A 13,331-nucleotide genomic window follows, 5' to 3' on the forward strand; every position below is an offset into this window, starting at 1 on the left:
GAACAAATAGAGAATGTTTTTGCTATTCATGATTTAATTTGTGTATTAACAAACTGGGAAAACATTTGGACTACTGTTGCAACAACATCGACCAATCATTATGCCGACATTCACCAGACTTTTCCAAGAATTATACTCCATATTTAACACCCAATCAGAGCCCGTATAACGTTTGAGCTGCGCCCAGAACCAAGACTTTTGATGAATTCGCGCATATGTACATTTACTTCCAAACGCAGTCAAAGAAGTATAACTTCAAAAAACTTAGAATATAATTTCTCTCATCATACCACACTTTACAAATAGAAACAACAATTAATAACCGAATTTTATTTCTAGAATATTATAAACATAGTATAAACCATGGTATAAACTATAACAAAAGTTCAGGTGATGATAACTAATTATATCATATAGAGGGCGGCACATTCTGCATCAGACGGCTGCGATACCTGCACTTTATCTCAACAGTCATGATACTATAAATAACACGATAATGTATTGCGCATCTCGAAGAAAAGGGAGTCATGACGTAACTGGAGACCCAAGTTCGTAATAGTTCTAATATCCGAATGATGTCCGATGAGTTTGAATTGCTCGCGATTGTATAGTCCAGGCTGTATGGTCGCCCCCGTTAGTTCGCTCCCGCTAGGGGCGAAATTATTCTGATTCGATTTTTTGGCACAAATTTACTAAAAGATAGCTCCTTATAACAAATCCACAGGGAGCCGCGGTCAGAAAATTGTTTAAAATTTTTTTTAAACAAATTCAAAAAAATAATTTTCAATTCGTTCAATTTTTTTTTAGATTTTTTGGGTCATAATAAGCAAAAAAGGTCTCCTGTGATTTTTCTCTAAAATTTATTGTTGTCGAGTTATACGCGATTTAATATTTGAAAAACGCGAAAATCGCCATTTCCAAGGCTTAATACCTCAGTTAAAAATTACTACTATGAAAGTTAGAAAGTGACCAAGTCAAAGTTTAAAGTCCACCCTACAAGATCCTGAAGAATTTTTTGTCATTATTTTATTAGTATGAGCGCTAACTACGTATAGGCGGCCGTCAATAGTGAGTGCGAAAGAGATGTACCATTCCGGACGTCTAATGGTGCATCTCACTTGCACTCACATTGACGGCCGCCTCACTTAGCGCCCATGGTTAATAATTCAAAATAACAGCTCAATAATAAAATAATGACAAAATTTCTTCAAGATCCTGTAGGGGGATATTTCAAATTTGATTCAGTCACTTTTTGACTTTCATAATAATAATTTTTAACAGATTTATTAAGCCTTGAAATGGCCATTTTCGCGTTTTTCAAATTTTAAATCGAGTATAACTCAACAACAGTCAACTCTAGAAAAAAATTAAAACAGATCTTTTTGGCTCATAATGACCCAAAGAATATAAAAAAAATTATACGAAGTGAAAGAATTGATTTTTTGAATTTGTTTAAACAATTTTCCGACCGCGGCACCCCCTGGCACTCTGTGTATCTGTTATAAGGAACTCTTTTTGACGCCCGGTTTCATAAGGTTTGTTCCAACACAACCAAGAACCGTCAGATTACCGTTTCGTTACTAGATAATTAACGTTTCGTGGGTTCCATGGGAACGAAATAATACGTTCCATGGTACTGCGCAGGGCGGTGATCGTCGTGACGGTTTCTGGACCGTCCAAAAGTTCATGTTGGAACAAACCTATAATCAACTTAAAGTGAACATTAACTAAAGTTCACTACTTTAAAGTTGGTATTTACCCATAGGTAAAGATACCAACTTAAATTTAATGTTCACTTTAAGTTGATTATGAAACCGGGCGTGAGTTTGTGCAAAAAAATCGAATCGGAATATGTTACCTAACGGGGGCGACGATACAGCCTGGACTATAAGCTAACAACAAGAATTTAAATTCCGGTCTCCAGTTACGTCATGCGATGCGCAAACTCGGACGAATTTGAGCTACGGGAAGATACTATCTTATTATTTATAGTATCATTATCATGTCAACAGTATATTTTCGTCTGTTAGTATTTTGACATCCAAACTCCAAACTCGTTGGTGCTACGTCGCAAAACCCAGGTTTCCTTGTATTTGCATCAAATGAGAGAAAATTGCGCGTTATCTTATGGCGTTTTAATGAACTTGCTTGAGTAGGTATCCTTCTTAAAACAAATTTCACACTTCTACGGTTTTTCTCCAGTGTGTTTAGGGTGGTGCCAAAAAAAGTCAAGTTGATAATCCAGTATCGCTATAGTGCGGAAAAGTTGCGATTGGTAGTTACAAGAAATACAACACAAAAATTATTCAAATCGGAATTTATCTTCCGATCCCGCAACGGGCCTAAAGATTATGAAAAAATGAAACTATACCTTTTTTTCGGAAATTTTTAGTTATTCTCCATGTACATTTTATTTATCACTATAGTAAAATTTATTTACAGTTTGCATGGTTGAGTAATAAAAACAATAGTTTTACGCACTTAACGAATATCTTCCGATCCCGCAAGATCAATCAAAATCTATAAAAATTTGAAATTGTTGATGATTTTGATAAATTAAAAAACATTTAGTTATCTCATTTTTCTGTTACATTGTGAAGCTCTTCGCGTGTTTATATATTGTATAATAATATTTAAACGACCCAGAACTCACAACAAGAAGGTGGTTGCACTTTTTACTCCACCAACACCCTTCTCTCCATACAAACAATGAGTGTGTGGTTTTTACATTATTTACATAGTACATTTCTTTTTCATTTGTTTGTATCCAGCTTTTAAACGTCAACTTTGAATTTTGATTTGGTGGTAAAATCTGGCAGCATGGACCTCGATTTAAGAGTTGCCTTGATGAATCCATCTCTTGATTGGGTCCCACATACATTAGACGAAACTTCCGTGACCAACTCTACGTACCGCTAGACAGCTTGCGTATGACAGGGATGGTTTTGTACCTTCCAGTCTGGCGTGTTGCTTGATATAATGTAGGAACTTATATCTTCATTTGAAACGCTTTGAAGAACTGGTGGAAAAGATAGTTTTAAAAAACTGTGCTTTAAAATTTAAAGTTGGAGGGATGAAATTTCTAATACGTTTGCCCTTGGCTTTAGTCTATCCGGTTTTTAACACTCTCCTTAGCCCTAGCTCTCTAATGTGTTTCCTTTCTCCCTACTACTTGAAATTTTGAAGCACGGGACGAAACTGAAATAATAGACTGGAATATAATGTTGCAAAACTATTGCAGATTGTTGCAAAACCATCTTCTCCACCACTTCTTCGAAGTGTCAAATGAAGATATGTTCTTGCATTACATCGGGCGACATACCAGACTAGAATGTACAAAACTATCCCTGACATACGCAAGCTGATAAGAGGTGTCTAATGTTGGTCACGAAAGCATCGTCTAATGCAGGGGAGGCCAACCCGTCGATCGCGACCCCTAAGTCAGTCGATAGATGACAAGAAAAAATTATCTACCTACCTATCTATTCCACTCCTAAATATTACAAAAATTCCTAGTCAGTAGATCCCAAAGAATTAGAAAGGAAGACAGTAGATCTCGAGTCCGATTAAGTTGGTCACCCCTAGTCTAATGTATGTGGGCTCCAATCAAGAGATGGATTCATAAGAGCAACGCTTAAATCAAGGTCCATGCTGCCAGATTCTACCACCAAATTACAATACAAAGTTGACGTTTAAAAGCTGGATATAAGCATGAAAAAGAAATTTACTATGTAAATAATGTAAAAATCACACTCATTGGTTGGTTGGAGAAAAGGGTGTGTGTGGAGCTAAAAGTGCAACTATCTCCTCGTTGTGAGTTCTGGGTTGTTTAAGTATTGTTATACAATATATAAACAAGCGAAAAACTTCACAATGTAGGAGAAAAATGAGATAATTAAATGTTTTTTAATTTATCAAAACTATCGAGAAACTCAAATATTTATAGATTTTGATTGACCTTGCAGGATCGGAAGATACTTGTTAGATGCGTAAAACTGTTGTTTTTATTACTTAACCATGCAAACTGTAAATAAATTTTACTATAACGATAAATAAAACGTACATGGAGGATAAATAAAAATTTCCGAAGAAAAGGTAAAATTTCATTTTTTTCATAAACTTTAGGCCCGTTGCGGGATCGGAAGATAAAGCCCGATTTTAATAATTTTTGTTTTGTTTTTCTTGTAATTACCAGTCGCAACTTTTCCGCACTATAGCGATACGGGATTATCAATTTGACTTTTTTCGCACCACCCTAGTGTGTATCCTTAAATGCATTTTCAAATGCCCTGCTTCACTAAACGGCTTAGTACAAATTTCGCACTTGTAAGGCTTTTCGAAGAAACTTGACAAAGAAAACCAAAGTGCGGAAATTATTAGGAGAGCAAGACTAGCATGGGCAGGATTTGGAAAACTTGGTTGGATACTTAAGAACCGCAAAATACCTCAATATTTGAGGACCAAAGTGTTCAACCAGTGCATCCTTCCTATTATGACATTTGGATGTCAAACCTGGACCCTAACCAAGGCAAATATGAATAAACTAGCCACAACAGAAAGAGCTATGGAAAGAGCAGTGTTAGGTATACGACTGTCAGATAAAAAGAGGAACGACTGGGTAAGATCAAACACAAAAGTCGAGGACATAACAACAAAAGTTGCCAAACTTAAATGGAGCTTCGCAGGCCACACTGCTAGACAAAAAGACCAACGTTGGAATGCAACGATACAACATTGGATACCTTACCACAGTAAACGACCGAGAGGAAGACCACAGATGAGATGGGTTGATGATATTAAAAGAGTAGCCGGAACGAATTGGAAATATGTTGCTCAGGATAGAGACCGATGGAAGGAGTTGGGAGAGGCATATGTCCAAACGTCGACGATAGAAGGCTAAGAAGAAGGCTTTTCTACAGTGTGTACTCTCAAATGCTGTTTCAAACTGCGTGATTCTCTAAATTGTTTAAAACAAATTTCACACTTGTATGGCTTTTCTCCAGTGTGTATCCTTAAATGTTTTTTCAAATTTCCTGCTGTCCTAAATTTCTGAGAACAAATTTCACATTTGTAAGGCATCTCACCAGTGTGTATTCTCAAATGAGTTTTCAAAGCTTCTGCTTGTGTAAGTCGCTTAAAACAAATTTCGCACTTGTAAAGCTTTTCTCCAGTGTGTATCCTTAAATGCCTTTTCAATACCCATGCGTCTCCAAATTGCTTCAAACAAATTTCACACTTGTAAGGCATCTCTCCAGTGTGTATCCTTAAATGCCTTTTCAATAACCCTGCTTCTCCAAATTGCTTCAAACAAATTTCACACTTGTAAGGCATCTCTCCAGTGTGTATACATAAATGCCTTTTCAATAGTCCTGCTACTCCAAATTGCTTCAAACAAATTTCACACTTGTAAGGCATCTCTCCAGTGTGTATCCTTAAATGCCGTTTCAATACCCCTGCGTCTCCAAATTGCTTCAAACAAATTTGACACTTGTAAAGCTTTTCTCCAGTGTGTAACCTTAAATGACTTTTTAATTGTGTACCTTGAGTAAACTGCTTAAGACAAATTTCACACTTGTAAGGCATCTCTCCAGTGTGTATCCTTAAATGCCTTTTCAAATGCCCTGCTTCAATAAACTGCTTAGTACAAATTTCGCACTTGTAAGGCTTTTCTCCAGTGTGTACTCTCAAATGCTTTTTCAAACTGCGTGATTCTCTAAATTGTTTAAAACAAATTTCACACTTGTATGGCTTTTCTCCAGTGTGTATCTTTAAATGTATTTTCAAAGTTCCTACTCTCCTAAATTGCTTAGAACAAATTTCACACTTGTAAGGCATCTCTCCAGTGTGTATCCTTAAATGAGTTTTCATATGCCCTGCTTCACTAAACTGCTTAGTACAAATTTCGCACTCGAAAAGCTTTTCTCCAGTGTGTAACCTTAAATGCCTTTTTAAATGTTCACCTCGAGTAAACTGCTTAAGACAAATTTCACACTTGTAAGGCATCTCTCCAGTGTGTATCCTTAAATGCCTTCTCCTGCTTCCTACTTCTCCAAATTGCTTCAAACAAATTTCACACTTGTAAGGCTTTTCTCTAGTGTGTATCCTTAAATGCCTTTTCAAATTTCCTACTTGACTAAATTGTTTAGAACAAATTTCGCACTTATAACAGTTTTCTCCAGTGTATGTTACCAACGAACTTTTGGACTTCGTTTTAATCTCGTTCTGACGTAATCCTAAAATAAAAACATAACTATAAAACTGTTATAAAGGTAAGGGTAGTGTAGTGATGTAAGAAGAGAATATTCTCAAGAGAATATTCTTCGCTAGAAAATTCTCGGGTATAATATCACAAGAGAGTGAGAATAAATTGAAAATAATGAGACAGTTTTTCGAAAATTTGTTGTCTGACAATAGACACGAGAGCCCGCAGGGCTCGAGTGGCTCGAGCCCTGCGGGCTCTCGTGTCTATTGCCCAATGACAACATATTTGAGTAAAAATGAAGCATTATTTTCTTATTTATTCTTACTGTCGTGTGATATTCGTAAGATTATTTTTTAATACGTATATTATGGATATTTTCTTAAATGTGACAGTTGTCAAAACTAGGAAACTGGTTGCCATTAAACAGAAACAATCTACTTAAAAAAATTCTATCGGTAATTTTCTACAGTAGATAATTCTCAATATAATTTTAATCTGATTGGACAGAATTAAACACGTGATCAAATATCTTACTATACGAATGGAAGTTAAAATCATTAAAAAATAATCGGCGAGAATTTTCTATATTTACAAAAACCGAAATAAAAATAAAAACTAGATATGGGTCAAATTATTATAATAATTTAAAAAAGATGTATGTATATTGTTTTTGCCAATTCACCTAGTACATTTTTTGCATCCCAAACATTAGCCCCGGCACATATTGAACCTAAGCGAGTCACAACCTGCGCCGGCGGGACGGGTGACCTGTGCAGTTATTTTTCTAGCGCAACGCATATTGATCACAACAAGACCCAACCGTTGGCTGTCTCTGCAACGAATAGAGGGACGGGCAAAATCAGTGCGGATGTGTAACGGTTACTTTTCCGGGTCTCAGTGGTAGATACTGAGTACAAAATACTGATGTATCTGTATCTGATGTGTTTCATAGATTATAACAAGGCCTTTGGACTTAGCTTCCATTCGTCGTGGTAGTCAGACGTGCGTAGGAAAGAAGCTTGTTTTTTAAAACCGGTGTCTATAAATTAGATATTTAAATAAATATTTTGTGAACTTTAAAAGTAAATTAATTACACCAAATAAAAAAGCGAAATCGGAATAAAAACATTAAAAAGTTATGAGTGCAGTGAGCGGGGGCGACCCCCCCCCCCCCGATAAAAATGTTTTAGAAACCCAAATGGATACAGAACATGCAACATCTTCAAATGAGGAGCTGTTAGGATTTCAAAATCTTGTTCCAGTTACACAGATAAGTACCACAAAACTTGTTAATAATAAACCCATTATCGATAATGACTTTGCTAATGTACACACTTCAATAACAAATAACATAAACAAAGAAGTAGGAACAAAAAGGGAGGAATTTCTTTACCGACAAAACGACCTAGGACCTTTTTACGCGTATTTAGAAAATAATTCACCCGATTTTAAAGGCAGATTAAACGCGTTAAGGATAGGTGACATTATTATCACAAATTTTAAAGAAATTGATGAAAAAATTGTAAGCATTGACGCAGTAGGAAGAAATAAAATACGTATAAAATTTAAAGATTATAAATCGGCTAACTATATCATATCTAAAAAAAAATGAAGCAATATTTATAAAAAATAATCTAGACATATACATTCCTAAGTTTCTTTTAGTTAGACAGGGCGTAATAAAAGATATTTCCACAGAATTTTCAGTAGAGTATGTTAAAAAGAGAATAAAAATGTACGATTTACACTGTAAATTTGAAGTCCTTTAAGTCACAAGATTAAATCGAAGGCAAGTAGATGAAAACGGTACTCAATACATTCCAACAAAAACATGCGTAGTTAGTTTTAAGTCACAAGTGCTACCAAAATATATAACAATCAACAAGGTACTAAAGGAAGTCGAACCATACAAACAAAAGGTGCTATTATGCTTTAATTGTCTTCGATTTGGACATACAGGTGGGCAGTGTAAGAGCAAGGCTAGGTGCGATAAATGTCAAGAATCCCACAACTCAAAAGAATGTAAAAAGACCGATCTCACTCCAAAATGTTTTAACTGTTCGGGGGATCATTTTACTACAAATTTAAGCGCGTGTCAAGAATTTCAGCGTCAAAAACTTATTAAAGACGCTATGTCTTCCAATAATATTAGTTATCAAGACGCAAACAAACAGTTCCCCAGAAACTCCTATGCAAAAGTAACATCCATAGATACGGAAAAAACTACAAACCTCTCCTGCCTCAAAACTTTCCCTCCATTAAATCCCAATAATTTTACACCCACCCAATTTCCATCAAATCCAATTAACAAAATGTCAACTAATAATATATTCTACAATAATAATTCAAATAGTACAAATTCTCGAACATTCAAAAGACAGAGACCAAATAGTCCAGATCCAACATTAATTTTGCATAATGAAATTATATCTTCCCCTAGATCTCAATTACCTACGGGAGGAATATTAGACAGCATTAACTATAAGGGAAATATTAATAATAATCCAGTTGCATCTCCTTCAGACTTGAGCATGATAAATTCAATATTAGAATTAGTTATAGAAATTGTCACAAAAGTTTTAGTAACAAAAAGTATAAATATAAATAAGGAAGAACTCGAAAACTTAGTCAAATTAACTATAAATGGAAACACGTCATCACATTCTCAGACCTCAACCATGCAATAAATATTCTTCAATGGAACTGCCGTTCGGCAGTTTCTAATAAAAATAACTTGGAATATCTACTAGATAGGGGCAACTACTCCGTTGCACTTCTATCGGAAACATGGTTTAAAGCAGAAAAATACTATAATTTTAAAGGCTTCAACAATATTCGCTGTGACCGGGACGACGGGTACGGCGGCTCTGCCATTTTATTAAAATCAGACTTAATATACCAAGAAGTCTCAATTCCAACTACAATCAACTTTGAGCATACTTGTATCTCCGTAATTTTTCCATATATACGTAAAAACATTAAATAAACATAAAAGCATGAAATTAATATCGTCATAATCGGCAAAAAAAACCCTGACCAAACTAGTACTATTATATTATATAAGCGGTACCTAAGTACTCTGTCTTTGTGTAAAAACAATGTTTTAAAAAATGTGATTTTATTTTATTTTTAAACGACTGTAAATGAAGACTTTTTACTTCATCTGGCAAAAAATTGTACAAACTAACATCAGTCGAGTTTTTTATACTTTTCGTCAACCTAAAACGTTGTGCTCTAATAGCATCTCTCGATCTTGTATGATGATCATGGAAGTTGGAGTTTATGTTAAACTTACTTTTGTTGGAATGAATTTCAATCAGCGTCTCATATACAGTATGTCCCTGTAAGTTGTATCCATATGGAAAACTTTTTTATTATTAATTTTACGAAAAAAACTTATTTATAAAAAGCTCTGCATGGCCCAAAACCGAAGATTTAACCATCAAATATAAAATTTTTTGAATATTATACGAGGTATTTCTTTACCGACAAAACGACCTAGGACCTTTTTACGCGTATTTAGAAAATAATTCACCCGATTTTAAAGGCAGATTAAACGCGTTAAGGATAGGTGACATTATTATCACAAATTTTAAAGAAATTGATGAAAAAATTGTAAGCATTGACGCAGTAGGAAGAAATAAAATACGTATAAAATTTAAAAATCGGCTAACTATATCATATCTAAAAAAAATGAAGCAATATTTATAAAAAATAATCTAGACATATACATTCCTAAGTTTCTTTTAGTTAGACAGGGCGTAATAAAAGATATTTCCACAGAATTTTCAGTAGAGTATGTTAAAAAGAGAATAAAAATGTACGATTTACACTGTAAATTTGAAGTCCTTTAAGTCACAAGATTAAATCGAAGGCAAGTAGATGAAAACGGTACTCAATACATTCCAACAAAAACATGCGTAGTTAGTTTTAAGTCACAAGTGCTACCAAAATATATAACAATCAACAAGGTACTAAAGGAAGTCGAACCATACAAACAAAAGGTGCTATTATGCTTTAATTGTCTTCGATTTGGACATACAGGTGGGCAGTGTAAGAGCAAGGCTAGGTGCGATAAATGTCAAGAATCCCACAACTCAAAAGAATGTAAAAAGACCGATCTCACTCCAAAATGTTTTAACTGTTCGGGGGATCATTTTACTACAAATTTAAGCGCGTGTCAAGAATTTCAGCGTCAAAAACTTATTAAAGACGCTATGTCTTCCAATAATATTAGTTATCAAGACGCAAACAAACAGTTCCCCAGAAACTCCTATGCAAAAGTAACATCCATAGATACGGAAAAAACTACAAACCTCTCCTGCCTCAAAACTTTCCCTCCATTAAATCCCAATAATTTTACACCCACCCAATTTCCATCAAATCCAATTAACAAAATGTCAACTAATAATATATTCTACAATAATAATTCAAATAGTACAAATTCTCGAACATTCAAAAGACAGAGACCAAATAGTCCAGATCCAACATTAATTTTGCATAATGAAATTATATCTTCCCCTAGATCTCAATTACCTACGGGAGGAATATTAGACAGCATTAACTATAAGGGAAATATTAATAATAATCCAGTTGCATCTCCTTCAGACTTGAGCATGATAAATTCAATATTAGAATTAGTTATAGAAATTGTCACAAAAGTTTTAGTAACAAAAAGTATAAATATAAATAAGGAAGAACTTGAAAACTTAGTCAAATTAAATATAAATGGAAACACGTCATCACATTCTCAGACCTCAACCATGCAATAAATATTCTTCAATGGAACTGCCGTTCGGCAGTTTCTAATAAAAATAACTTGGAATATCTACTAGATAGGGGCAACTACTCCGTTGCACTTCTATCGGAAACATGGTTTAAAGCAGAAAAATACTATAATTTTAAAGGCTTCAACAATATTCGCTGTGACCGGGACGACGGGTACGGCGGCTCTGCCATTTTATTAAAATCAGACTTAATATACCAAGAAGTCTCAATTCCAACTACAATCAACTTTGAGCATACTTGTATCTCCGTAATTTTTCCATATATACATAAAAAAATTTACTTCGTTTCAGTATACCTTAAACCGAGAACTAGAATATCATTACAACAGTGGATTAACTTTTTGGAACAAATTCCAAAACCATTCATAATTGGGGGCGACTTTAACGCACATAGTTTGGCATGGAACGATGGATATGACGATATCTATGGCAAGATTCTTTTGGAAGCTATCGAACAATGCAATCTAGTAATTATAAACGACGGATCACCTACATTAGCAAACAATAAGAAGTCAGCTGTAGACTTGACCCTCTGTACACAGGATCTGACACAACTAATTACGTGGTGTACTTTAGAAGAACCTTATGGCTCTAATCACTTACCAATACACATACAATTTGGGAGGAATATCCCACCTGCGCAAATTAAACAGACAAAACATAATATATGGAGACTCAAGGCTGCTAATTGGGATGTATACACCGCTACCCTTGAAGCAACAGAACCAAAAGCATCACTAATGGGCATTATCGACAATATTAACAAAGCTGCCGACAAAGCAATTCCGTTACGAAAATCAAACGCACAAAATAGAAATCATTGCTCAAAGGACTGGTGGAACGAAACCTCTGTAACATAGCTGCTAAAGCAAGAAAACAAGCTTTCTTAACCTACACACAGGCTCCAAATCTTAATAATCTAACAGAATATAAAAGACTTGATGCAGTAGCTAAAAAAACTTTTAAAGAAACTAAGAAAAAAAGTTGGATAAATTACTGCCAAAATCTAAATCAAAATACACCAATTAAAGAAGTGTGGAACAAAGTAAACCGATATATTTATTTATTAAGCTCAACAGGCCGTGAAGGCCTAGGGCTGAAAGATTTAATTTTTCCTTACAATTACTATTACATATTTATATATAATGCTATATCCTATACTACTATAATATATACAATATTACATTTGTTTGTATAAAACACTTAATACTACACTTAACATTATAGTCTTTCCATACATTTCTTCACCACTTCCTTCCATTGTTTTCTGTCCAAAGCTTTTTCTTTCCAGTTTACAATATTACTTTGTTTTAAGTCTTCATATACGCTGTCCTTCCATCTCCTTCTTGGTCTTCCTATTCTTCTTTTTTGTATTGGCTTACGTAATAGAACCATTTTTGGCATTCTCGCCTTTCCCATTCTTTCTATGTGTCCTAAGTATCGGATTCTCTGTGCTTTGATTGCCGTCGTTATTTTTGGTTCATTATATAGTTCTTCAAGTTCCTTATTATTTCTTCTTCTCCATTGACCGTCTATTTTCACGCCTCCATATATTGCTCGTTGTATTTTCCTCTCCCATCTTTCTAAAAGGTCTATTTCTGATTTTTTAAGCACCCATGTTTCACATGCATATGTAGCTGTAGGTCTGATAACTGTTTTGTAGATTCTTATTTTTGTTTTTCTTGACACATCTTTGGATTTCATTAATGGACGCAATGCTCCATACTTTTTGTTTGCTTTTGCTATTCTTGCTTTTATTTCCCCTTCCCCATGTCCCTTTTCATCTACTTTTACACCCAGGTATGTAAATTCTGAAACTCTTTTAAATGCGCATACATTTTCTCCTTCTATCTCCAATGTGAAATTGTCTTCATTTTCTTTATCTGTTTCTCCCATTATCATGTATTTTGTCTTTTCCTTATTTATGAGAAGACCAAAAGGTTTGGCTTGTTTTATTATATTGCTCATTAATTTTGTTAGCTCTTTCTTACTTGTCGATAATAATGTTAGATCATCTGCGAATGCAATACATTGGTGGCCATTTTTAAAAATCGTTTCCTGTGTGCTTATTTTACTTTTCCTGATTATTCCTTCCAGTATTACATTAAAAAGAGTCGTTGATAGTGGGTCTCCTTGTCTTAATCCTTCCTTTGTTTCAAAATTATTTGATTTATGTCCCTTCCATGCTATTTCGTTTGTGGAGTTATCAATAGTCATCTTTACCATCCTGACGATTTTACTTGGTATGCCCATTTCTTTCATTAGTGCGTACATCTGTTGCCGCTTTACCGTATCATAGGCCTGTTTAAAGTCGACGAACAGGACGTATACTGCTATTTTAT

General features: G+C 34.5%; 1 protein-coding gene across 1 annotated transcript in view; it reads right to left on the bottom strand.

Annotated features, from left to right (window-relative positions):
- Positions 1 to 315: 315 nt before the first annotated feature.
- LOC126880449 (zinc finger protein 345-like) overlaps positions 316 to 13,331 on the bottom strand; it is a 46,438-nt gene continuing 33,422 nt past the window's right edge. Inside the window, exon 2 of the mRNA XM_050644312.1 lies at positions 316 to 6,233. Within this exon, the coding sequence (XP_050500269.1) occupies positions 4,897 to 6,233 (1,337 nt within the window). The 3' untranslated portion in view covers positions 316 to 4,896. The remainder of the gene's footprint in view (positions 6,234 to 13,331) is intronic.

This window comes from Diabrotica virgifera, chromosome 2 (genome assembly GCF_917563875.1).
Source record: "Diabrotica virgifera virgifera chromosome 2, PGI_DIABVI_V3a".
NCBI classification, from domain to species: Eukaryota; Metazoa; Arthropoda; class Insecta; order Coleoptera; family Chrysomelidae; genus Diabrotica; species Diabrotica virgifera.